The following is a 27,896-nucleotide window of genomic DNA, read 5'->3' on the forward strand; positions in this document are numbered from 1 at the left end:
TGAAGACTTAAATCAAAGATAACTTTTCTTTTACAACTCCATTTTAAATAAAACAAATGACAATCTAAAAAGCTTAAAAAGCACCGCATTTGTTTTATTACCGAATATTGATATGGTCATTAGTTTCATCAAACACTTCGACAAACCTGTTTCCAAAATAATGTTTTGACATTGCTCCGTCAGACCACAGGCATCTGGATCATTGTTTGTCACTTAAATGTTGTTTAAAACCATTTTGGGTACATACAATGAGATAAACAACACATCTGAAGATATTTAGTGTCTTTCATATACAAAAAAGAAAAGATATACAACACATCTGAAGATATTTAGTGTCTTTCATATACAAAAAAGTCTTTTTTGTATATGAAAGACACTAAATATCTTCATACAAAAAGTCTTTTTTGTATATGAAAGACACTAAATATCTTCAGATGTGTTGTTTATCTCATTGTATGTACCCAAAATGGTTTTAAACAACATTTAAGTGACAAACAATGATCCAGATGCCTGTGCGTCAGACGGCCGTATTATGAAAAGGTTTTAAGAAACTAAACTCTCAATCGAACTCTGGTAAAAGACCGAAGGCAGGGCTCCACAAGCGGCGTAGACTGCGCTATGTTTCATTTAAAATGGTGAACAAATGGTGAAGTTATCTTTATTTAAAATATTTATTCAAATCAAAACATTGCCTTCCGACGTAGCATGACGTAATTTATCACGTGGTATACACACACTGGTATTGCAGCGGATGGAAAACGAATACATTTTGCAAAAATATAAGCTTGCAGATCTATGATGCATACCCAATAAAGTGTTTTATATGCCATTCATTTTCAGCAAAGCTGGAAGTGTTATTAAAACTTATTATGTTCTGTTGTTGTGTATTTTATCTTGTGATGCATGACCTTTCAGAAACAAATATACATACATAAACAATCATTGTATATATCTAAAATAAACTGTTTATCATGAGATGATGTAATCAATGTTCTAGTCCTAGAAATGTTGTATACATGTACTTAATTTTAGATACATTCAACTGTATCGGTAATAACATTCTGCTTTTACGCGTTTGGTTTTATTTATTTTACGATTTTGTTAATTGACAAGTTCCTCATTGTATAATTAATAAGTTTCTTACTACTTAATACAGTTCGCTATTCTGTAATGTTAATCATATTTACTATGTAAGAAAAAAACATTACATTTTTACGTTACTTAATAAATATTTTTGAATCTTCAATCTTGAATCTGTAGCTGTCTCAGAACATTGAATATCCCACTTCACTAGGCGGAGTTTGCCATATATTGACTACTCAGCAGGGTCAGTAGTCATAAAACATCTAAAATCATTAAAAAATCCTAACTTAAGTAATTTTCTTAAGTTAAATATCACTAGTGAAATGATGTTTAAAAAATAGCCTGCATAATGTAAATGATACACGATATTTGAATAAATTGGCCAACATTTTAAAAATCTTGAGATTCTCATCAGACAAGGCCATCAGGGAAAGGTAAATAAAGCAATGTACTGGTGGTATCCTTGTGAAAAGAAATACCAAATACTTTAAATGAATGAACATTTGTGTTCTTTACGTGTGGTAGGCCATTTTTGTTTGAAAATAAGCATTTTGTAAACTAAAAAGAAATGAACGGGGATCGACAAGGGAACTCACTGCGTCAGAGTTACCTCACATAAATATATTGTTGTCTGTTCCGTTCTCAAAACTATTATCTGCTACAACCAAAAATGACAGATCAGCGGGAACGCCAGGCCTTAGAAACTTTAGTCAAAACCTTCAAACATGCACATTTTAGATCCGATACACAACGAAAGGCAGTTCTTAAAGTTTTAGACGGTAATTAGACTTTAATTTTGTACCATATGGACGTGTAACGTTGTGCTTGTTGAAGCGTTTTCGGACGATACTCATTCGGATATTCCATACGAATAAATCGATGTCATTTATCAAAAATACTTTAGTACAGTATAATTTCTCATTGTTATGATCTTAAATTCACGTTCCTTTCCATTTAACTTCAATTATTCTGTTAATTAAATTTTTAGAATGTTTTCATTATCTGATGATACATGTAATAGCCTTTTGAGCAGACGACAGAACATGTGAACTCGTTTGAAATTGACAGTTCAATGTCATATACAATCAATTAATATGGCAGTTTTCAAAATTGGGCTCATCGAAACACATAGGGACCAAACAATCTTTATACTAGTAAACTCAATACCATGTAATGTACCCAGAATGGAGTGAAAGTCTTGCATACATGTTTATCTTAAGATAACACAGTATAATAGAGATTTAAACTTATGTGATACTACCAGTTTTGACAGAAAACAAAAATGTAATGCACTGTGTTGTGTTTGTACCTTTGGGATCGCCAGACAAAATCTGATAATTTTTGCGGCAGCAGAATGAAATCCCCAAATAATTTTTTTTTAATATAAACTAGAACATAGAACTCTACTATAATTGCACCTTAATGCCCTAAATGCCCTAACTTTTAAATCAACATTAAAATAGTTAATGTTTTCAACTCATGTTTTGGATGGATGATGATGCTGCAAATTACCATTATCTTTTTTTACTAGTACTAATTATGATTTGAAATGCTTTCAATTTTCATTTTGGGCCAGGTAAACACTCCCCTTAAAGTTTCCATATTACAATGTTTGAGAGAGCCCCTTAAAGTGATTTTATTTTGTTGTTTGAGCAGCTGTGTGCTCAAGCACAATTTGACAACCTTGGCTGAATTGAAAGATATTATTGTAACCACATATCCAGAAAATGCTAAACCAAGTTACGTGGGTATAGGAGTCTTCCTCTCACTGAAAAGGTTGTAAGTTTAAGCTCCACAAAGGGAACATTCTCCTGGCCTTTCAAAAACTTTTGTTTGAAAATATTGTCTGCAGGAGGAGAGACTAAATGGATAATAAAATTTTCAATTTTTGCCATTTTACTTAAAGATTCGATCAAGTATAATTTTTTTTTTTTTTTTCTAAAAAGAAAAAAACAGGAAAATAATCATCATTCTTCACTTGAATCTGATTTTTAAAAAAAATTATGTCAAGTTCTAGTTTTTGAAATGTACCAAAAAGCGAATATCAGAATGGTTTGCAGTGTCATTGACTACAAAGGGATGGTGATATTTGTTCAAGTTTGAATTTCCATTTTTCCGAAAATTGGGTCACAAACTGAAATCATCCAAAATATCTGTTGTCTAAGCTTCTCCACATGCGTTTAAATAAATAACATATAAAATTTACAAATAACATTAAAATTAAAATATTAAATAAAACATGTTTACATGCTTTTGAATTCTGTCTTATAGGAAAGGAAGATGTCTTTATCTGCATGCCAACAGGGGCAGGTAAATCTCTATGTTACCAGCTGCCAGCAGTTATGTCCACTGGGTTAACGCTAGTTATCTCCCCTCTCATTGCACTCATGCAAGACCAGCTGGAACACCTGGAGAATCTTGGGATCTGCTCTGAGACACTGAATTCCAAAATGTCCGCCGAAGAACGGCGAAGAGTGCTGAAGGACCTGAGTGGAGATAAACCGGAGACTAAGCTATTATACATCACTCCGGAGCAAGTGGACACAGACAGTTTTAAGTCATTGGCTGAGATGTTAATGGAAAGAAGACTAGTGAAGTATTTTGTGATAGATGAAGCTCATTGTGTGTCGCAATGGGGACATGATTTCCGACCTACTTACTTGAAGCTTGGTTACTTCAGGTCAAAATATTTGAAGGTTTGGCACTTTGAGATGAATTTCTTTAATAATTTCTTAAGTTGTATTGTATAGAAATCTTTCGCCTTAACATACATTTATATCTGAATTACCAGTAAATAGTCTGGTATAACAAATCACAATTTACAATAAATATTGTTACTTGTAATGAGCACATTCGGAAAATATCATTAAGGCTATATATACTTTCCGAATGGGCTCATTAAAAAGTAAATATCAATTTACACTTTATTAAAGTGTATATTCTAAAGTTATCTGTTTTTTTTTCGAAGAAAAAAAGGTTGTGATATTCATGTAGCCTTTACTAATAAAGCCTTGGTGTTGCCTAAAAGCATTCAAGATGTTCAGAAGATACTTTTCACAAACTTAGCACATTTGTTACTAGTGACAATATGTATATTTGTAGAAAGACACATAAATCTGACTTAAATACATTTCTGTCTTTTATTCACATTGATCAACTCAAATAACAAAACAATGGACAAATTTTGGCATCGGATTGATTGCTTTGGTTTTAGTTATTGTAGCAATCAAACTAATAAAAAATATATAATATATAAAAATCCAACCTACATTTTTACAGGGTGTTCCATGTATAGCTCTGACAGCAACTGCTCCAAAACAAGTGATCGAAGACATTGTGAAGCAACTCCGACTGCGGGAACCAATGTCCCGTTTCAAACAGAGCGTGTACAGGCCCAACCTGTATTATGAGGTTAAAATGAAAGACACTATAGGAGATGTTTTTGAGGACCTGAAAATCTTTGCTATCAAGTCCCTAGGTGGCGCTGCTGAGAAAGGGGAAAATTGGGTATGAATAGTAATTGTAATTTTTCGGGTAATGCTCAAACAACTTATGTAGATTAATAGGTTTCACAGTACTTTTGTGGAAATTAACACAAGTATTCTTTTCAAGTTTGTGCTTTCTCTCCTTTTTTATAGGTATTTTTTAGGGGCATACATCTTTTTAAATGATAGCGGTGTCTTAGTAGAAACTGATACTTGTGTCCTTTCTGGAAGGCCATAAAAATGTACATTGGGTGCAGATCAAACAGTACCCTTGGGCTAGGAAGTGAGAGTGGGCTGTTGGCATCGTTAAGAGGTCATGGGTTTGATCATCACCAAGTGATCTTCGTCTCAATTGGTCAATCAAAATGGACACCAATTCTGGTTTCTTCTTAATGATGAATCTGTAATATATGAGATTTCTTCACAATAAAGCTAAAGGAAATAAGTATGAACTAAACCTGTGACCTGTTTTATGTGAGGTGTACACCTATAGGCTATTCCACAATACTGTATCTCTACTGTTTCCATTGTGCTGCAGGATGAATTTGGATGCGGTATTGTGTACTGTCGGACTAGGGATAGCTGTGAGGAAGTGGCAGCTCACCTTACCAGGAAAGGCATCCCAGCACGACCTTACCATGCAGGCTTAAAATCCGGAATAAGGTATGTCCTAGAGATTTTCATGATTAGAATGGCGATGCTAAAAAATATGTTTCTTATTGTGCTTTAAAACCTGCGTCTCTGCCTATGGGATTGTCATGCAAATGCTGATTTTATAGTTTAAAATGAAAGCTGAAATTTCAGTTAGTCACTTATATAGTTTGACCTGCATTTGTCCAATGAGACTTAAATCTTTAAAGCAAAATATCGAGAAATTGTTTCTTTGAAGTGTTTTTGTTTATTTTTTGCCAAAAATAATGGATGTATATTAGGGCTATTCCAGTAAAACATATAACCCACGGGTGGAAAGTAATTATTTTCATAGTATATGGATGGGTGTCTTTATGTCTTTTTTTGCTAATTTTGACCCCAAAAGGGAAAATATGCTTCTGTAGGGAGTTTAACTTAAAAGTGCCTTCCCCCGGAGGGTTAAATGTTAAAATGGAATAAATGGCCCTAAAATGATTTCATTTCAATATCAAAGAAAATGAGATTTGAAGTATGTAAGAACTGTATTATACATAAAAATGCTTGCTATAAAGGAGTATGATCATATGTCATTTTTAGTTCTTAAATTCACTGGTATATATTTCAAGGGAGGGAAACCAGATTGACTGGATGGCAGGACGGTTCCCAGTTATCTGTGCAACAATCAGCTTTGGAATGGGAGTCGACAAATCAAACGTCAGGTAGGAGCATGCCCTAATTTTCACTTTTGAATTCAAATTGCAAGGCAAGAGAATTTTTTTTATTCGATAAACAAGGAGGGCTATACTACTCGCCTCAGGGTTGGCATTGGCGTCCTGTTAAGTTTTAGCGCAAGTTGGCAATTTCACATACTACAATACACTTTACACAGTTGTTTAGGACCATCACATAATAAGGTTACATATCTCCATATCACCCTAAATACAAGTTATAGTCCCTTAGGAACTAAGGTTAAAGATGTAGGGCACATTCTGTCCAGTTGAAGGTCTAGGGCAAGTTGGGACTTTCAAAAATAACTAATTTTGCCTTCAGTCAATTGACTTCATACTTTACACAATTGTTGGCCGCCATCATACAATAAGGTTGCATAACATTATGGTAATCTAAATACAAATTAAATACAAATTATGTTCCTTGATGAACTTCCAAAGTTTGTTTAAGGTTTAAAGGCAACTTGGGGTTGAACTCTGATCTCAAATGCCGCTCATTCAATGCACTTCATTTTTTACGGCCATCACACAAGTAGGTCACATTACTCCATGTTAACCTTACAGCAAATTATGGCACTTGATTGACTTTAAAAAAAAAAAAATTTGATTGTTTTTTTTACAGGCTCTAATTTCATCATTAATACATTCTAAGACAAAGCATCAAATAGTCGGGCACCCTGTCCTATGACAACTCTTGTTTATTACCTTATCATTCAAAAACTTGGCCATAATTAATAAATGCTCAAGGCATTCCAATAAAACTTGGCACACAACAATGTTATCGGAGACAATACACTCATGATAATATTTAAAGAGTCACTCCCCTTGTTTGCCTGAACAAAAACACACATTAGCCAATAGGTTATGTTCGCTCCACTACACTCTCCTTATTTAACAATAATTCTGGTTAAATATTTGGAAACAGTGCTGAATAAAAAAAAAAAATGAAATCCACCAATTCATTAGTATGGCCAGGCGGAAGAGGATAGGCAACTGTTTTACTGTCATCTTTTCATTTACTTTTTCACATACAAACTGAAAACTAAATTAATTGCAATATCTTTCTTGCAACAATATGATACACTGGAACTTGCTCCAGTCAATGGCAGTCTACTGTCAGCAGTTAAAATGTGTTTAAAGTATAAAAAAAGTTGGAATTAATTTTTTCCATCAGATTTGCAATTTTTACTTTTAAAACATAGAAAAGCATGAAAAATATAAGCAATAATGAAAAGAGAAGGAAAAATACATACGATATGAAAATTTCAATCCTATATCTTCAAAAATAAAATAAAAATATGACAAAATAGCTGAAGAAAATCAAGAAAAGAGATCCGCGACACGTGGAATGGAATAAGAGCTTGAAAATATTAAAAAAAAAATGTCAAGAATTTTGAAATTCCATAACTTAAGTTTAAGTAAAGATATCTCCACAATTTACACAGTTCTGTAAATGTATTTTTAAACTCTAAAAAATCTGTATGTGCTCTTTTCTGTCATGTAAATGCGCATTAGATAAACCACTGATGTTACTACTTAAGTTTCTCTGACAGCAATCTTTCCCAATATCTTGCCCCAGGTTTGTAGCCCACTGGAACGTGCCCAAGTCAATGGCAGGGTTTTACCAGGAGTCTGGGCGGGCGGGCCGTGATGGGAAACAGTCTTACTGTCGTCTTTACTACTCCCAGCAAGACAGGGACACTGTGGCTTTCCTTATCAAGAAGGAGACTAGTAGGAGCAAGAAGGTGGGGCATCTTGTTTCTATTATTGATTTAGTTTAAGGTTTAATTTATGGTCTCAGATTTAAAGAGACTAGTTCACCTTTTATAGGGACACACAGCAAAAATGTTTATTTTGTGTAAAATATACGGAACATGATTACATCATTATAAGTTCAAATTAAAGATTTGTAGACCATTCAGCCCATATTGTTTTGGACAATAATAACTAGAATGAAAGATCATAGTTAAAACGGCCCAGATTGACAGACTATTTGACCCAGATTGAAACACCATTCTGCCTAGAGTGCTGGACCTATGGTTGGGATATTCAATAACACCATTCTGCCTAGAGTGCTGGACCTATGGTTGGGATATTCAATAACACCATTCTGCCTAGAGTGCTGGACCTATGGTTGGGATATTCAATACAATTATTTTTCAATTCAGTAATGACGGACAATCTGGATCGTATGGGCTCCGTTTTTAGGCCATGACTTTGGTAGACCTTGGTTGTATATCATCTGGGCCATATTGGGGACGGACGGTTCTGTCTCTTAATACAAACACTACCTTTCAAACAACATACAATTTATATTTCAGAAAGATAAAGATGCAGTCCAAGAGCTTCTGAGAGCTGCCATGAAGAATTTTGAGATTATGATCTCTTTCTGTGAGGAAGTCAGGTAGCATTTTTAGTTTTAGGTTTAAAATGTCGGGCAAAGAAAAGGGCATTTGATAAACCAAACAAAACTGTCAGGCTATTGCTTATAACTGGTCCATACCACCATACTATACACTTTTTAAAACCTCCAATGAAGAATTTTTATACTTAAGGTATGATTGAGTTACCAACATATACAAGTATGTTGTACATACAAATACATGTAAATAAATGTTAATTTAAAGAATATATTTTATTAAAGTGTGCGGCAGACATTTTTATGCTATAAAACCCTGTTATGAAACCTTAAAATACTGTGAAAATATGTATTTATTCACAAATTAATGTGAAAATATGTTTTTATTCGCAAATTAATTACCTATACAAAAACATTAAACGTTAAGAAATGCTCAAAACAGATTAAAATGAAAGAATGTACAATATAGTGGTACAGCCAAGGTATTAATTATAGCCATATTGACAAAGAAATTTTACAGGGGTGCAACTAGAATATATCATACGTTTAAGCCCATCCTACTATGGTGATGAAAGGTACAGAGCATTTTAGAATCCATTGTGAAGATTTAATTCATTAAGTAAAAAAAATATTGTTGAAACAATATTATATTGTAAAAAAGTTTGCTTTTTGCATTTAATTGAATGAATTTTACACACTTGACTTTTTCTATTGCATATTCTTCACAGTTGTCGTCACTGGAGCATATCCAAGTTTTTCGGGGACGACAAGCCAGAGTGTGGCAAGTCATGTGACGCATGCAAGGAGCCGCGGGAAATCGAGAAACAGCTTCAAGAGTTGCGACGAGGCATGTTTGCCTCGGTGAACAAGCGGAAGGGCGGAGCGGGGACAATGTTTTACGTGGAGGAAGACGGCGCAGATGAAATGTACGGAAAGGGGCGGAAAGGTGCTAAAATGTGAGTCCTTGGTTTGTTGTGCACTTCAGAGATACGGATAATCAATTCATCAGGAAAGACCGTGTGACTCAGACTAAATTCCTTCATTTTATATTGTATAATATCTCTATATATTTCTTTCACCCAAGGGACACTGACGCCTATGATAGTCTGTTTATCTCAATCGGAACACATATGATTATGCTCCACAGTGAAATGGATGACTATGGTAACCGGTTAATCTTCACAGTGACACATATGAATGTGAATGTGATATCGGGTATATTTCCATAACAACACAGATGACTATGATTACCAATGGCCAGTTTGATTCCACAGGGTCACAGATGACTATGATAGCCATTTGATCTCCATAAGAACTAAGATGACTATGATAGCCATTTGATCTCCACAGGGACGCAGATGACTACGATAGCCAGTTTTATCACCACAGGGACACAGATGACTACGATAGCCAGTTTTATCACCACAGGGACACAGATGACTATGATAGCCAGTTTGATCTCCACAGGGACAGGGCCATGTATGACCATGATAGCCAGTTTATCTCTGCAGCGTCACAAATGACTATGATAGCCTGTTTATCTCTGCAGGGACAAAGATGACTATGATAGCTAGTTTTATCTCCACAGGGACACAGATGACTATGATAGCAAGTTTTATCTCCACAGGAACACAGATGACTATGATAGCCAGTTTTATCTCCACAGGGACACAGATGACTATGATAGCCAGTTTTATCTCCACAGGGACACAGATGACTATGATAGCCAGTTTATCTCCACAGGGACACAGATGACTATGATAGCCAGTTTTATCTCCACAGGGACACAGATGACTATGATAGCCAGTTTATCTCCACAGGGACACAGATGACTATGATAGCCAGTTTTATCTCCACAGGGACACAGATGACTATGATAGCCAGTTTTATCTCCACAGGGACACAGATGACTATGATAGCCAGTTTTATCTCCACAGGGACACAGATGACTATGATAGCCAGTTTTATCTCCACAGGGACACAGATGACTATGATAGCCAGTTTCTTGGAGATGATGATGATGAGACACAGGAGGCTAGAGACAGGAAGCAGAGATCCAGCTTCATACAGAAACAGTTCAAGATTAGGAAAAATGTAAGGCCAGTTAAAAAGAAAAGATTTCGGATATTGTTTCCCAACTTTACTTAGTTGTTTTTATATGAATTGCACACTAAGTCTTGAAAATATCAAATATCAAAAAAATATCTTTCCATCTTTTCCATTATAGTTTTACCTGTGGCATACAGGCCGCGTCCATTATGATGTCCACTAAATTAAATTAAACACCTTTGTCCAATCATTACTAAATTTGGGCGGAATGTGTATTTGCATAATATCTTGGACAAGTGTAATAACCAGCTATATCCCTCGACTCACGCCAGAGTTATCGCCCTTTAATTATAGAAGTTACCTTAAATTGGTTTTGTTGGCGCAATAACTTTAGCAGCCTTTGTCCAATCACCACTAAATTTGGTCATGTGTATTGGCATAATATCTCTGACAAGTTAAATTAATTGCCATGTTGATTCTGGCTCTCCAGAGTAAGGACCCTTGAAATCACCTAAAATTGGTCTTGTCCAAACAATAACTTTAGAACCCTTTCTCAAATCATCACAAAATTTGGTCAGATTATGTGTATGGGCAGATTACTAGCCATGTTGGCTCAGTTACTCAAGGTTTATGACCCTTGAACTGGCAAAAGCTGTATTTAGAGTTTCCACTCGCTAAACATGGCTTAATGTACAAGCACTTAACACCAAACTTGCGTGTCCTAAAAAGAGGACGAGGTATTTTGCAATTGTTGGCGCTCTTGGTCTTGTTCTGTCACAAATCAGTAAATTGTAGCAGGTGAATTATTATTCAGTTTGTTTCATGCAAAACAATCATACATAGTTGGTGCAGAAAAATACTCATAAATGTCTTTCCTTGACAAATCAATTTTTGAATAAGAAAAGCTATTGTTTAGTTTATATTAGAACTTGCCTAAAACACAGTATTTATACATATTAGTTGACAAAACTCCACATTTACTGTTTGATTTCTGTAAAATATTTTAATGATATTTCAATTTAATGATTTTCAAACAGTAGTTTGCCATCTTTTTCCACGTTCCCTTCCAGAATGCTGGGATCACGAACGAGGAGTTTATTCCACCCAGTGATGATTGCCCGTTACGAGAGGCAGACAGTCAAAGGATTCCGAAACTCACTGTTGCGGTGAGGGACAAATTCACATGTAGCTTGCCATTTTTGGAAGAAAAAAAAAAGATTTCTGCAATATAATGGGCCGATTGTACAGAACTCTGTTTAAGTTCACAATGTGATATAATGGGCTGATTGTACAGAACTCTGTTTAAGTTCACAATGTGATATAATGGGCCGATTGTACAGAACTCTGTTTAAGTTCACAATGTGATATAATGGGCCGATTGTACAGAACTCTGTTTAAGTTCACAATGTGATATAATGGGCTGATTGTACAGAACTCTGTTTAAGTTCACAATGTGATATAATGGGCCGATTGTACAGAACTCTGTTTAAGTTCACAATGTGATATAATGGGCCGATTGTACAGAACTCTGTTTAAGTTCACAATGTGATATAATGGGCCGATTGTACAGAACTCTGTATAAGTTCACAATGTGATATAATGGGCCGATTGTACAGAACTCTGTATAAGTTCACAATGTGATATAATGGGCCGATTGTACAGAACTCTGTATAAGTTCACAATGTGATATAATGGGCCGATTGTACAGAACTCTGTATAAGTTCACAATGTGATATAATGGGCCGATTGTACAGAACTCTGTATAAGTTCACAATGTGATATAATGGGCCGATTGTACAGAACTCTGTATAAGTTCACAATGTGATATAATGGGCCGATTGTACAGAACTCTGTATAAGTTCACAATGTGATATAATGGGCCGATTGTACAGAACTCTGTATAAGTTCACAATGTGATATAATGGGCCGATTGTACAGAACTCTGTATAAGTTCACAATGTGATATAATGGGCCGATTGTACAGAACTCTGTATAAGTTCACAATGTGATATAATGGGCCGATTGTACAGAACTCTGTATAAGTTCACAATGTGATATAATGGGCCGATTGTACAGAACTCTGTATAAGTTCACAATGTGATATAATGGGCCGATTGTACAGAACTCTGTTTAAGTTAACAATGTGATATAATGGGCCGATTGTACAGAACTCTGTATAAGTTCACAATGTGATATAATGGGCCGATTGTACAGAACTCTGTATAAGTTCACAATGTGATATAATGGGCCGATTGTACAGAACTCTGTATAAGTTCACAATGTGATATAATGGGCCGATTGTACAGAACTCTGTATAAGTTCACAATGTGATATAATGGGCCGATTGTACAGAACTCTGTATAAGTTCACAATGTGATATAATGGGCCGATTGTACAGAACTCTGTATAAGTTCACAATGTGATATAATGGGCTGATTGTACAGAACTCTGTATAAGTTCACAATGTGATATAATGGGCTGATTGTACAGAACTCTGTATAAGTTCACAATGTGATATAATGGGCTGATTGTACAGAACTCTGTATAAGTTAATAATGTGATATAATGGGCCGATTGTACACAACTTTGTATAAGTTAACAATGTGATATAATGGGCCGATTGTACAGAACTCTGTATAAGTTAACAATGTGATATAATGGGCTGATTGTACAGAACTCTGTATAAGTTAACAATGTGATATAATGGGCCGATTGTACAGAACTTTGTATAAGTTCACAATGTGATTAACGACATCGTTTTAACTTTTAATGTTGAAATATTTTATGATTGGCTATTATATTTAAAAAGAAACAAGTACAGCTGAAACGGCTTACTTAATTTTTGTTAGAAATATAGCAGATCACAAGGTTATCCATTTAGTTTACAGAGCAGTAAAAATTTGAAAAAGTTTACACTTTCCGACGATGATGTTAACAAGGTTGTTAACTTTAAAATTGTTCTAAACAATCAGCCCAATATCTTACATGTTCAATGTGTATTTTTTGAGGACTGTTTTCATTTCATTAAAATAAATGGCTGTCTTTGCTTCTTATAAGGAAATTGAACAATGTAAATCCCAAATCATGTACATGTATTTATGGTAATTTGAGTTATTATAAGAATTCTTCATAATCCTTTGAATCAGAATTGCATTTTTACAAGAATTAATTTTTACTTTGTCTGTGAAAATGAGTTGCTTGGGGAATTGAGACATTAGTTAGTGAGCTTTAATTACCTGCTTATTGAACACATTGTTTTCCCAAAAAATGAACATGAATGGGACTTGATATTTGCTAATGACGCCTCTGTTTTATTTTTAAGTTGAATTTCTTTCATTATTTGGCTCTTGTCATTTAAGCTCTGATGTCTTATGGAAGAAATTGTGCATTCACTTGCAATGAAAACAAATTTCAATGGAAATTCCCCTCTCTAGGCACGGGAACACTGTATGGAACTACTAGAGAAGGCCTTGCTGACCAACTACTGCCAGTTCTATCGAGACCAGCCATCCAAGCAAGCAGCCCAGGACTATGTGCCGCGGTGTACAGCCATAGATATGGAGCATGCCGTGTTCAAAGGTGTGTGCATAGGAGTGAAAATCTGTCAGGGATCCTCGTCGCCATTGAATCTGATGAACTGCTTCTAAAATGGCACATAAATATGGGAAACAATAGTTGAATTTCTTAAAATGCTGAAATATTTTTGAAACACGATTTTTACACAAAAAAAATATGCATCAAAGCTATTCACAGCTAATACAGTTATTAGCAGGGGTGGATCCAGAATTTGACGTAATGGCGACATAACTTAGGGGCTGTAACCACTTTGACATGCGCATGGGGGTTTGGGGTTACTCCCTGAGGGAAATTTTAACAATTTGTAGTCAGAAATGGTGAATTTTGAGGATATGTTATCACTTTTTTTCTCCCATATTGGTGCGCCCACCTCTAAATCTGCTAGTGATTAGTACTAGAAAAATTATGGTTTTCTGGACAAGGGGTGAAAAGAGTCTCAGAGACCTTCATATTATTATATATGTAATTAGATAAAAAGAAGTTTGTTCACTATCTCTGACCAATTTGTTAAGTAAAATTAATGTACTTAATGAGAATGTTTTGATGATTTAGATATTTATCTTTCAGTGGTTTGATTTATTAATAAAACTAAAAGCCTACATTGAAATTGGTAGCTGACAGAATGCTGTAGTGTCTTAATATTGACTATTGAAATATGTAAGGGCACCATAAATTGACATTCTTCTTGGTGCTAAATGGCAGTGACATCTTTGATTAGCTGTTTAGCAAGCATGTTTACCTTGGTAATTTTGAGAAGAGTAGTATAAAAGTAAATGTGATAATTTTTGATAGGAACCTTTTTTGAAGCCAAGCATAGTAGTAACTTTTCAGAGTGTTTAATTCACTTCAATCATGCCCTCATTTTCAGGCAACAAGTTACACAACATCTACAAGACATCAATAATGCGGAAAGTGATGGATGTGAAGAAATCAACAACCTTGAACCAACTCCACCCATCAATGGCCCCTGAAACTCCTGTCTCCACCGTGGGGACCTCTAGCCCCGACCCAGGGGATTCAACTCTACCTGCCCTACCTTGCCTCCCTCTGATAGAGTCTGAAGATACTGTTGGGGCAGTGCCTGACTGTGATAACACAACTCCAAGTTGTTCTTCTATTACCGAATGTGTTCAGAATAAAGACTGTGATAAAGAGTTCCAGAAACTTTTAGGTGACAGCTGTGGTAAAACAACTGACTGTATGACAGAAACTGAGTCTGACAGTTCCACAAATAAAGACACATCTGCCAATCTGGACGAATTGGCCTCTAAAAATACCAGTATTATTCCTCCCAAACCCAAGATGGTTTATTTCTTTGAGAGAGGGGACTCATTAAAGAAGGAGAATGAAGAGAATCGGTTTGATCAGCAAATAGAAACAAGGCCTAGTCCAGTACCCATTCCAGAACCGTCTCATAGAAGCAAAAGACCTTTAGATAAGGTACACAAATTAATATATTTTAATAATAGAGATTAACAGATGACTGAATACTGTCAAAAATTGATGGAACATGGTTTATGGACAAGGGTTGGTAATCGATTAAATAATATCGTTATTATTCATCACAACATTTGACATTGCTTCATGTTCATCAAATGTAATAAATAATCATTCTCAGTTACCAGCGTGATGATACTACAGCTGGCATAAAAATACAGATTGTATTTCAGGCATACTATTTATAATTTTAAGCATTATAGATGTTTCATTTCGATCACATAATCAGTCTTAAATTGAAATTGATTATGATTTTTGGACTGATTTTCAAATCCTACTTAAAAGTGAATTACCGTAAAGTGGTAAAATCAGCTCACTGTTATTTCATTATTAACATATCCAGATACCATAACCAGCCAAACACAAGTTTTAACCAGCTTTGAAATTGTGCTTAAGGTTTTGCATATAATATTTTCAGATGTTTATTAAGAACTAAGACCTGCTTCAAATTTAGTGTCATCTATATATGTATATCATTTGATAGCTAAACATTGCCCATTTAGACATGAATATTTATTGGCAATAACTTCGATAAAACAATTCAGACTGGAGATGCAGGAAGGGAAAGCAAGCACAGACGGACGGAGGATCGACACTCAGCCTCCGGGGGAGACAGTGGGAGAATGAAGGAATGTGCAGACCTTGTTGTGAAATACCTCAGTCCCCACTTCAAGGCTGGACGGATAGCTAACAAGGTATGGGGGATCTACATGTTGGAATATGCTAGCTCAACAACGTATTATTAGTTTTGATACTTATTGACGGGTGTGCAGACCTTGTTGTGAAATACCTCAGTCCCCACTTCAAGGCTGGGCAGACAAGGTATGGGAGATCTTTATGTTGGGATATGCTTGAAATACAAAGTAGTATTAGTTTTGATGCTTATTGACGGGTGTGCAGACCTTGTTGTGAAATACCTCAGTCCCCACTTCAAGGCTGGCCAGATAGCTATAAGGTAGGGGGTATCTACGTGTTGGATGAGCTAGCTAAACAATGTTACATAATGTGCTTGTTTTGATGTTAATCGAGGAGTGTATAGACTTTATTTTGAAAAACTTCAGTCCGCACTTTAAGTCCAGACAGATAGCTAACAAGGTAGGGGGGAATCTACATGTTGGGATATAATCATGATATAACGTTAATGTTATTTGAGGACTTCGCACTTAAAGGCCAGACAGCAAACAGAGGCCTTGGAGTGAACATGCTTGAAAGTCCAATAGTTAATGAACTGGGGTGATAAAATATAAAATATCCGGAAATGTTTTCTTATCCGACAGTATTGTAGTGTGTTAGAAATTGATAGTAATTCCATTCATACAAATTTTATTCAGCTTGATTGTGGCAAAAACTGATACAGTTTGGAATCATGTTTGAGTCTGCTTCATGGGAAGAGACTATTATGATAGTACTCTTCTATTCACAAACTAATTGCTTTTTCAAAAAATCCAATGGAAATGCTTTATTTACAGCAAAACATAAGCTTTGAGGGTATAATGTGAAATTAAAACCCTTTATTAAAGGGGCTGTCTCACGTATAATAAAATAGATTAAAAGAAAATTGTCGAAAACTGACATAAACTTGGCATAGATGTGTACAATGAACTGAAACTTACTAACTGAAGTACCACATAGTTTACAATTTTAGCAGTTAGTTCGTATTTTTCCATTAAAAAAAAATACTGGGTATGCCTACCAGGTAGAATTCATTCCTTATGCGTGATTGGCAAGTCGGTGTTATCACGTGATATTACCGAGGTAGGTGTATAGCTTAATTATGTCACCCGATTAGTATAGCTTAATTATGTCACCCGATTAGTATAAGCCTTTGTAGCTCAGTGTGTAAGACGCTGGACTTCAATTTTGGAGACGCGGGTTCGAACCTGGTCTTCGACACAATTTTGTTTTTACATTTTGGTTCTTTTTTTTTACAATTATGATATCAAAGTGTAACACATTCCATTAGATAATTGCCCTGGGATTCATTACAGAAAAAAACTTTTTTTGGTGCCAATCTGATACACAGTCCCTTTGATGCAAATCAAGATGACACAATTGAGATTGCAAACATCCTCACTTGAGAGTGATCAATTTGGTATTTTCCAGACATAGAAATAAATGGAGAGAGCATACAAGTACATTGTATCTTTTCTTTCAGGATTTGTTCAAACAGACAGCTAAAAAATTGACACATCATTTAGCTAACAGCAGTAGTAATGGAACTGAGCCTGGTATGTAATTTGTACATTTCCTACATGTAGCATTAATGTGATATGAAGAATAATGAAAAAAAACAACCACTTGATGAGGCTTTTCTCTATAGATAGTTTTAACTTCATGAAGAATATTACAGCAAATTTAAAACTCGGCAAAATATTAATTTAGATTATAATTAAGCCAATAGTGGTTTTGCTAATTTATATCTTATGGTATTGGGCAAAACCAAAATATCATGAAAAAAGACCCCATGAAATAAAATTCAAATAATCTTGAAAAATAAGCAAAAATTTGGTTGTAATGCTTGTAATATTTTTTTTCTTCTTTCAGTGAAAGAGTCTGTGAAGAGACTCATTAAGGGGGTGTTTAGCAAGGTGAAGGTCATTTCCTCGGAAAGTGCTGTGAAATCTCTAAAATTGTAATGCCGTGAAATGTTGACTGAATTTGCTGAAATTACAAGTGATTATGTGAAATATTAACCTTAATTTGCAGAGATCACAATAGATACTTTGAATCCTTGACCTAGGTTTGCTGAGATCACTAGTGATACTGTGTATCTTTGACCTAGATTTGCTGAGATCACTAGTGATACTGTGATTCCTTGATCTAGATTTGCTGTGATTACTAGTGATTCTGTGAATCTTTGACCTAGATTTGCTGAGATCAATTGTGATTCTGTGAATCTTTGACCTAGATTTGCTGAGATCACTAGTGATTCTGTGAATCTTTGACCTAGATTTGCTGAGATCACCAATGATACTTTGTATCTTTGACCTAGTTTGCTGAGATCACTAGTGATACTGTGTATCTTTGACCTAGATTTGCTGAGATCACTTGTGATACTGTGATTCCTTGATCTAGATTTGCTGAGATTACTAGTGATTCTGTGAATCTTTGACCTAGATTTGCTGAGATCACTAGTGATTCTGTGAATCTTTGACCTAGATTTGCTGAGATCACCAATGATACTTTGTATCTTTGACCTAGTTTGCTGAGATCACTAGTGATACTGTGTATCTTTGACCTAGATTTGTTAAAATCGCTAGTGATAATGTGTATCCTTGATCTAGATTTGCTGAGATCACTAGTGATTCTGTGAATCTTTGACCTAGATTTGCTGAGATCACTAGTGATTCTGTGAATCTTTGACCTAGATTTGCTGAGATCACTAGTGATACTGTGTATCTTTGATCTAGATTAGCTGAGATCACTAGTGATTCTGTGTATCTTTGACCTAGATTTGCTGAGATCACTAGTGATTCTGTGTATCTTTGACCTAGATTTGCTGAGATCACAAGTGATTCTGTGTATCTTTGACCTAGATTTGCTGAGATCACTAGTGATTCTGTGTATCTTTGACCTAGATTTGCTGAGATCACTAGTGATACTGTGAATCTTTGACCTAGATTTGCTGAGATCACTAGTGATACTGTATATCTTTGATCTTGATTAGCTGAGATCACTAGTGATACTGTGTATCTTTGACCTAGATTTGTTGAGATCACTAGTGATAATGTGTATCCTTGATCTAGATTTGCTGAGATCACTAGTGATTCTGTGAATCTTTGACCTAGATTTGCTGAGATCACTAGTGATTCTGTGAATCTTTGACCTAGATTTGCTGAGATCACTAGTGATACTTTGTATCTTTGACCTAGTTTTGCTGAGATCACTAGTGATACTGAGTATCTTTGACCTAGATTCGCTGAGATCACTAGTGATTCTGTGATTCCTTGACCTAGATTTGCTGAGATCACTAGTGATACTGTGTACCTTTGACCTAGATTTGCTGAGATCACTAGTGATTCTGTGTATCTTTGACATAGATTTGCTGAGATCACTAGTGATTCTGTGAATCTTTGACCTAGATTTGCTGAGATCACTAGTGATACTGTGTATCTTTGATCTAGATTTGCTGAGATCACTAGTGATACTGCGTATCTTTGACCTAGATTTGTTGAGATCACTAGTGATAATGTGTATCCTTGACATATATTCGCTGAGATCACAGTGAAACTGAATCAATGATCTATATTTGCTGAGATCACAAGTCAAACTGAGAATCACTGACCTAGATTTGCTGAGATTACAAGTGGAACTGTGAAATGTTGACCAAGACATGCTGGGATGATAAGGTTTTAAGGGATGCATTTGACAAATTGTGTTGTTGCTCAAAAATTGACTTTTTTTGATAAGTTGTTATTGTTTTTTCAAAATTGCTTGTCAAAAAGTTGTGGGTGCCCTTCAGTAATTCCTCTGTCTGTTAGTTTGTTCATCCATTATTTAAGTATTAAATACAGTAAAATTGCGATAACTGGAACAGGTGATAACTCGAGAACCTCCCAACCTTTATTTCTTCTATTTTCATATAAAATATATTGAAGATAACTTGAAACCTAAAAAAAGTGTTTTGAATGCAAAAGTTTGATATTGCCTTATTGCATGTTAAATAACGCTGATTTATGCCTTGCCAGATTTATGGGCCTTTGTAAAAGAAGATTTTTACCGCATCCGTATTGATATAAATACTCCAAATAACGTTTAGGCTGTAGGCCGCAGGCTTCAGACTTAAGTACAGCAAACCAAAATTATTTATCGTCAGATCTTCTTTTTGACATGACATGTAAAAGGTACCAATGCGATAAGGTAACAAAATGGGTCGTATGATGTTACATGACTTTATTAAAAGATTCCAAGGTTAATGTGAATTTGAAAGCATGCTGAAATCTTGATGAGGAACCGATGGGAATAGATAAATAATGAAAATAAAGCAGAAAATGGAAACATATTGACTTATAGACCTTGCCTATGCTTTACCTTCTTCTTTTAGTCAAAACGTCCGAAGACAATATCGGGTTGCATTTAATTAACTTAACACTAACGAGCTGAAGGCAAGGTTCATATATCCTTGTAAATATAAGTTTAGTAGCTAATGTTATGAAACTAGCTAATTGTTTTTAAAAATCCTCGATATACATTACCTATTCTTGAGTAATGGCAGGCATTTTTCGGTTACAAGTTGGAACCACTTGAAATAGTTTTTGGATTTAATTTTTATTGCCTGTGAACAGAATTGTTAAAAAAGTAAAAGCACGCTTTTCGCGCCTATAGGCTCTTACGTTTTCAGCGCTTTCTTTGCTCCCACTGTCTACTTTCCCAACCTCTTGGGGCCTTTATCATATTCTGTGATAGCTTTTGTTTTGATGGAATTTTACTGAGGCCACTTCACTTCACTTCACTTTCGCGGAGAAATATCATGCTCGTAAACCTCAACAATTACAACAGTATTCATGATTATGGTTGCAAGTTAAACTAAATACACTACAAATATTGAATCCAATAAAAAACACACACGAATTTTTGGGAAAATAAGTGCGGTAAAACTATTGAAACATCTCCGGTGTAGCATTTAGTGAATAATTTAAAATCTCATGAAGTAAAGAAAATCTGATTGGAGATTTAATTATTAGACACTGAATGTTAAAATATGTAAAGCATATACGGAGTTTTGTTTCAACTATGATTTTACACTGAAATAGTTGTTTTTGACATTTTCTCATTAAATGTATTTATAGCACCGACTAATAACCGGGTGGTGAGTACTTGGCAAAAATGGAATACTCCAGTTCTGAATTAATTCTGTTAAAAACTTAATAAATGAACGAAATTAAAAGCATGTGTTTACCTCGTCTGTTTTTCGAAGAAAAAATGTTGAAGTACATGTGATTTTTAATATTGGCGTCTTTGTTGTCCGTAGCGTTGTCATTGTCCTTGTATGCGTCGGCTCGCAAATTTATTAGCCTTGGCCTTAACTCAACAACTGTTAAAGATACCCTGAAGGCTTAAAGAATGTGAACACGATTTTACGAATTATTAGTAGATACTATTTTTTTTTAACTCAAATGTGAAAGCATGAAACACTGCCCATAGCAATGTTTGTCTCACTGCATACCTCAGTATGTGTCTAACTTCGTAACTCTTTAATTGACTCACTGTAAAGTGTATACCACCCTATATGCCTTACTCGTTCCTTTTTATATTCCGCACTCCATACATCCCCATATTTCTCACTGTGTATCTCTCAATATGCCTCAATGCATATCTTTTGTATAAGCCTCACTACATACCTCTCTGAATGCCCTACTGCGTGCCTTTCTGTCTTAATGCGAACCTCTCTAAACGCATCACTGCATACTTCTTTATATGCTTCGATATTTATATTAACACTTCATTCCTTAACGATGGTTGTTGTTTATCAATTTCACATTATATCTGTATAAAGTGCAATGGCATTTCCCATCGAAATCGCGTGCGTTTGTTTGATACTCCTGTCCTGTCATTGGGCGCAATGATTCTAATGGACGGGGCATATTTACTACGGAACTATTTTATCTTTTAAATCGTAGTAAAATTATTGGGAACATGCAAAACTGTTGTCTGCAGTAAAGCAGTTAAAACAAAATAAGCAACGATAATTTGATTGATTTTAATGTAGAGGATTTCATGATGGATGGAACAGTTGAAGAAATATTATATTACAATGATGAAGACTTATTTCGGAATTTGGAATTGACATTTGTAAAAACAAAGCATCTGACGAAACATGAAATCGAGGAAATGAAACAATAACATATTGTAGTGCACCCAGCAACGTCCAGAAGAAAGAGCTCAGTTCAACACTAAGTCTTTTCGCGTCCTCTGGCTCTCCTTCCGCGAAAGTTCACGTTACCCCACCCACCGCCACTGTCGTTTCCACAGAGACGTTTCATCCTCATTGAATGTTTACTTTTAAAGAAATGACAATGCACTTGCTGATTTGTCCAACACCGTATTCCAACATGATTCATACATCAACTGATTCTTCAAAATAACGCTCAACAAGTGAATTGACTGGATTTTCTCTCCGATTTGAAAACTCGTGACTTAACAAACGCTAGAATCGGGTATTTTCGCGAGATATAATGAGATCTTTGTAGGTGGCGATATTTTTGTTGTTTTCTTGTTATTGTTAATTTTCATAACTCAAGTTGTATTTTTCTAGTTGTAATACAGTTATAATACGAATTTATAATATACTTGACCTTGAAAATATAGAAAATAGACATATACATATGGAACTATTTTATCTGTGCATTCATTGTGGTATAAAATTAGGTTACGATAGCTGTTCTAGCATTCGGAACTCCTCGGCCATTTTTTTTCAAAAACAACCTCGGATGTATGCCGGTACATCAGTTGAAGAAGTTCGTATTTTTTTTTATAAATTATATTGTTAATTAATTTTAGTGTTTTAGAGTTTTTTTAATTGATTACCAGTGAAGTTTATTATTGCAAACATAATTAAGATTTTAAGAGTAAAGACAAAGTTTAACTGCTAAATAAAATTACTACGCGATCTACTTGCAGCGGACTTAAACGTACCTTGGGAATCTTAATTATGTTTGCTATAATACACAGTGTGTGTATACCACGAGATAAATCACTTAATGTATGCTAGTCGGAAGGCAACATTTTGCTTAAAAGAATGACTTAAATCAAAGTAAACTTTTCTTTTACTATACGATTGTAAATAAAACAATGTGCAGTCTATGCCGATTAAAGAGCCCCGCCTTCGTTTTATAACCGAAGTTTGATAAGGTGATTAGTTTCATCAAACTCTTCGACAAACCTGTTTTCAAAATAATGTTTTGACAGTGCTCCGTCAGGCGACCGTATTGTGGAAAGGTTTGTCAATGTGTTTTAAGAACTCTCAATCAAACTCTGGTAAAAGACCAAAGGCAGGGCTCCGTAAGTGGCGTAGACTGCACTATGTTTTATTTAGAATGGTAGAGAAATAGTGAAGTTATCTTTGTTCATAGTCTTCATTCGGAGTGAAATATTGCCTTCGGACGTAGCATTTATGACGCAATTTATCACGTGGTATACACACACTGATACACATGACTGGCAATCAGTTTAAACTTAGATTAATAAATACAACTCAAAAACACTACAATTAATTAATGATATAATTAAAAAATACGACCTACTTCAACTGATATAACGGCATACATCCGAGGTTTGTTTTCGATAAAAAATGTCCGAGGAGTTCCGAATGTCACTGCTTGTGGTAAAATACGTTTAATGTAACCGCTGTACAATTGGCTCACATAGTTAATATAGTCCATTAGCAAAAAGTAGTATTAACATTCACGGTTGAAACCACAGTTTAGGCATTTCGAGATTTTCTGACTTTGTTAAAGTGCAGTAATTCATAGTTATTTTATGCTAGATAGTTGGTAGTAGTGACCCCTTTGATGAATCTGAAGAATTTAAAATGAATGAAAAAATAAATGTCACTAAATTACGGGTCAAATGACACCAAAGCAGGAGCTCATTCCCACCAATCACTGTGGTAAAAACGGGCAGTATAAGAGACAAATACTATTATAAAGGACATTAAAATGACTACCTATATGTGTAAGTATGCAACATTATATGATAAACACTAGTTATTCAGTTCGATGTGATGAGATTATACTCAAATTGGTTAGCATACATCGTATAATTTAATGTGCCCCAACCACACTTAAGAGTGGAACCTAATCTGGAACATAATGACGCTATCGCCTCGCCTAGTTTGTCAAAGAAAACTTCAGTTTCCATTGCCGTTAAGTTGATATGTTACTTGAAAACATATCTCAACAAGTTTAGAACTGAAAAAAAGAAAAACAATAAGCACGAAACGAACTTCTTAAACATCTCAAGACATTATTTAAGGATTGATTCTTAATTTGGTGCATTCATGCAGTACGAACGCTCGGACGCGATTTTGCATATCATGTACCGCGGTAGAATTTATTGAATACTTCCAGTTCAAGGTAATTGTAACGTCATACTTTCTTTTTGTTTGTTGTCTTTTAACTTTTGCAAAGATATTGAACGGTTGTGGTGTGCTATTCTTCTCAAATTGTCAATATTTAGACGTATGTTGGAACTCGCGAAAATACATGACACTTTGACAGTCTCCAATCATTTCATGTATTTAAATGTAGATAAACTGGACGAAGATAACGCCTTATTCTACCGTAGAAAGATATTTATTGTCACTATCCGATAATGGATCATACATTTGTTATAGAAAGAAATCACCGAACTCAAAATAATCAGCCATGTTTGTTTTGACGGTTGCTGCAGACGAACCGTAGTAAAAACCGCGTGAGTCAATTTTAATTTGTGTTTGTTATTTGTTCAGTGCGTGTTCTTTTGTTATCAGATGCAAAATCAAGCATTTTTTAATGACATTTCTAGAAAATAATGTGTTTCATTTAAATTATTCGCAAAACATCAAAAGAAACATGTAGACAAGCCTGCATTCAATAGAACACGTGTCATGCTATTTTTAGCATTAAAGTAGATCGTAGTAAGATCACTAAGCGCGGTGATTCACCAGCGCCCAATCAGAGTGTTGCTGTCTTGCTAAACTCCACCTACAAAGGTCACGAAAGGTCGACCGGTTCATGCAAAATAAACTCGATTTTCATCGTTAAGAAAATCAAGTACGGATGTAAATATTTGATAACAAATTAGGCGTACAAAACGTTTGTTTCGGGTGTCATGCCCCCTTCATATGAACTTCAGTTAAAACGTTGGGATGTGATAACCGCATAAAACAGTCATATAAACTGGAGGTTGAGCTGTTGGTTTGGTTACCGCATAGGAACAGTCAACAGGACCGGAGGGTGAACTTATGATGTGATAACCGCATTGGAACAGTCTTTTGGACAGGAGGTTTAACTATTTTTGAATACCTCAGTCGGCGTGTTACCTCCGGGCGAGGAATATCGACAATTGTGGAAGAGAACGATGTTTCCTGCCACGGAGGGAATTCATCTGAGACAAGTCTATCATCACATAAAGTGCAGCCGGAAACATTAATCATACGCGTTTTTTTAAGTTGGACCCACATTACGCATAACTAGGCTGATCCCTGTGTTCACACGTGATATCCCCGCCAAAATTCCAAATAATTCTCCATTGTTTCATTTTTCTAAACAATTAAGTATCTGAGAACTAATTACTCCCAACTCATGTTTATCCGACTATTGCTTAACAAATATACTCCGTATTAATTTGTAATGCAAAATGCAAAAATAATCGAGAAAAGAATGAGGAGGTTACTCTTTGTGAGCATCACTGGACACCATTAGAATAAATTAATGCATATGATTGTAATTGGATTTTTGGCTTGACTTTAATGTTGTTCTCTGATGTATGTTATTGAATTATTATAATGAGGCATGAGTTGCTATTTGAATGATAGGAGATACAAAGAAATATTAACATGCAAAAAAAATGTATTGTACTTTAGTCAGACTTGGTCCAATAACAATGCGATCTTAGGTTTTAACTGCGCTATGCTACCAATTAATCGCTTGACCGTCATAGCAGATAGGTGAGAAACAGGCATATCTCAGGAAATATAAATCACCTAATATATATTCATATATTATGAAGTACATGGTCAAAAATAAGGAATCAGCTAATTTCTAACATTAAAGTGTCAAGTAAATGGTCAAAAAATAATGTTTTTGTCCTTATGTGCTGAACAAAACGTTGTTGGGTTTTTATTCACTATCAAATTTGAAATAACCCAGATAAGCTTCCTAAAACATTCAAAAGTGACAACCTTTAAATGGTGTTTTTACAAAACCAGTGAAGGTGTTTTCAATTCGGGAGTTCAGTAAAGGAAGTGTCCAGAGACATTGTTTCATTAGTTTGTCATTGAATACCTAGCTACATATAACAATAAACAACATTGTATTGTTTGTATACACGAACTAAACTTAAAACTCGTTTTATTACCCCCATCCAGGTTACATGATATGCAACAACATGAATAGAATGTATGAAAAACGCATGTTAATTACATGTATTGGTAATCGCGTACATTTATCTTTGACATTATGCAGAGATATGATAATACATACATTAGGAAGGCCTATAGGGTGTTTTTGTACGTAAGCTAACCATGTTGACTTTAGTTATGTATGTAGCATTTAGTTATAACATGACGAGAGTTTGGGTGTTAGATTTTTGACGAAAACTTTGATAATTTTCGAGAGTATAATTACATTAGGGGGAATTCTATCCATTTTCTGAGCAAAGAATGAACATTCGTGTACTTCCCCTGGAGTAAGTGATTTTCCTGCAAAGGTGATAATGGACTTTCTCAATCATATAAATGTTTTTAAACCCCAACATTTCTGATCCATAAGTATTGGCAGAATAATGCTCTCAAAAAGTTTTAATTGTACATAAATCTATTGAAAAAGCAAGGTCATGTATACATAATAATACTAAGTGCATTGTTTTATTTGCTTGGTTAACTGTATGCTGCATCGCTGACTTAAATCTTCCATTACTTGAGAAATAGTTCCACGATATTAATAGCTTTTATCAATATGCATATTACCATTAACAATCTTCAAACGGAATTTATATTGTGTGTTTTTTTGGCAAAAGTCATTATTTTAGTTCTACTTATGGTAATGGTCAGTGTCCATTGATTGTAATAGTTTTGGAAAAAATGAAGTGTTTCTTGCAAATATTTTTCAATGGTACCAAAATGAATCAGTATAAAGTAAAATAAAAAAAGGTGAAGACATTTGTTATCATTCCATTTTCGATCTTTATGCCTGCCTGTGCTTATTTTTAAGCGTATATATGTACCGATAACATTGAGGTAGAGACGAAACAGCACTGGGGTTATCTGATCGCATTTTTTGACTCAGCGTGTACTTTTGAAATAAAGTGACTTTTTATTGTCTATTTTTACACATATTTTGATGCTATTTATGTATAGACTTTATGGCTCTGAAAATGTTCCGTTAATCTTAATAGGAGTTTATGGTAGATACCATCGTGCCAGACTGAGTCAAAGGCTAACCTGGCTTGAAACAAATCTATAAATGCTTTAAAAGCTTATCTTGGTGTATGATTATCTAAAACCTGCTTTTTCACGAAGTAAATCATTGGTTTAGTCTTCATTTACTAAGGACGAGATCTAGAATAGTTGCTTAAGATACATATAAGTCTGTAATTAGCCGTGTCTTCTGTTTTATTATGTATATGGATCTAATAATACCATCCTGCTAAGATTATTGAACAATTTCACTGTCAAAAACGGCATTGAATAGAGCCCCATAAATCGGTAGCATTATAGTGTCTTTAGTAGACTTCATCTACTTATTTTGAATAAAATCATGAGCACTCGCCTTCAAATATTTTAAAAGT

At 34.8% G+C, this 27,896-nt stretch overlaps 2 protein-coding genes across 2 annotated transcripts; one reads left to right on the top strand and one right to left on the bottom strand.

Annotated features, from left to right (window-relative positions):
- The first annotated feature begins 1,753 nt into the window (after positions 1–1,753).
- LOC128228389 (ATP-dependent DNA helicase Q5-like) lies at positions 1,754–18,112 on the top strand. Its single transcript, XM_052939686.1, has 15 exons — positions 1,754–1,862; positions 3,355–3,779; positions 4,363–4,590; positions 5,107–5,231; positions 5,825–5,917; positions 7,506–7,671; positions 8,248–8,330; positions 9,014–9,241; positions 10,262–10,379; positions 11,405–11,500; positions 13,769–13,913; positions 14,779–15,350; positions 15,953–16,102; positions 17,563–17,635; positions 17,952–18,112. The coding sequence occupies exons 1-15, from the start codon at positions 1,754–1,756 to the stop codon at positions 18,041–18,043; spliced, it is 2,703 nt and encodes a 900-aa protein (XP_052795646.1). The 3' UTR covers positions 18,044–18,112.
- A 958-nt stretch (positions 18,113–19,070) lies between these two features.
- Positions 19,071–19,613, bottom strand: LOC128225783 (serine/arginine-rich splicing factor 4-like). Its single transcript, XM_052935682.1, has one exon. The coding sequence runs from the start codon at positions 19,611–19,613 to the stop codon at positions 19,071–19,073; it is 543 nt and encodes a 180-aa protein (XP_052791642.1).
- Between the last annotated feature and the right edge of the window lie 8,283 nt (positions 19,614–27,896).

The sequence above is a fragment of the Mya arenaria genome, chromosome 3, assembly GCF_026914265.1.
Source record: "Mya arenaria isolate MELC-2E11 chromosome 3, ASM2691426v1".
Taxonomy (NCBI): domain Eukaryota; kingdom Metazoa; phylum Mollusca; class Bivalvia; order Myida; family Myidae; genus Mya; species Mya arenaria.

Bases quoted from the DNA above. Each gene is read 5' to 3' on its own strand.
- LOC128228389 (XM_052939686.1), top strand. From the start codon at position 1,754: ATGACAGATCAGCGGGAACGCCAGGCCTTAGAAACTTTAGTCAAAACC. The intron at 7,672-8,247 runs GTGGGGCATCTT...TTTATATTTCAG, and splicing joins AGACTAGTAGGAGCAAGAAG to AAAGATAAAGATGCAGTCCA. The intron at 9,242-10,261 runs GTGAGTCCTTGG...TTATCTCCACAG, and splicing joins GGGCGGAAAGGTGCTAAAAT to GGACACAGATGACTATGATA.
- LOC128225783 (XM_052935682.1), bottom strand. From the start codon at position 19,613: ATGTCAAGGATACACATTATCACTAGTGATCTCAACAAATCTAGGTCA.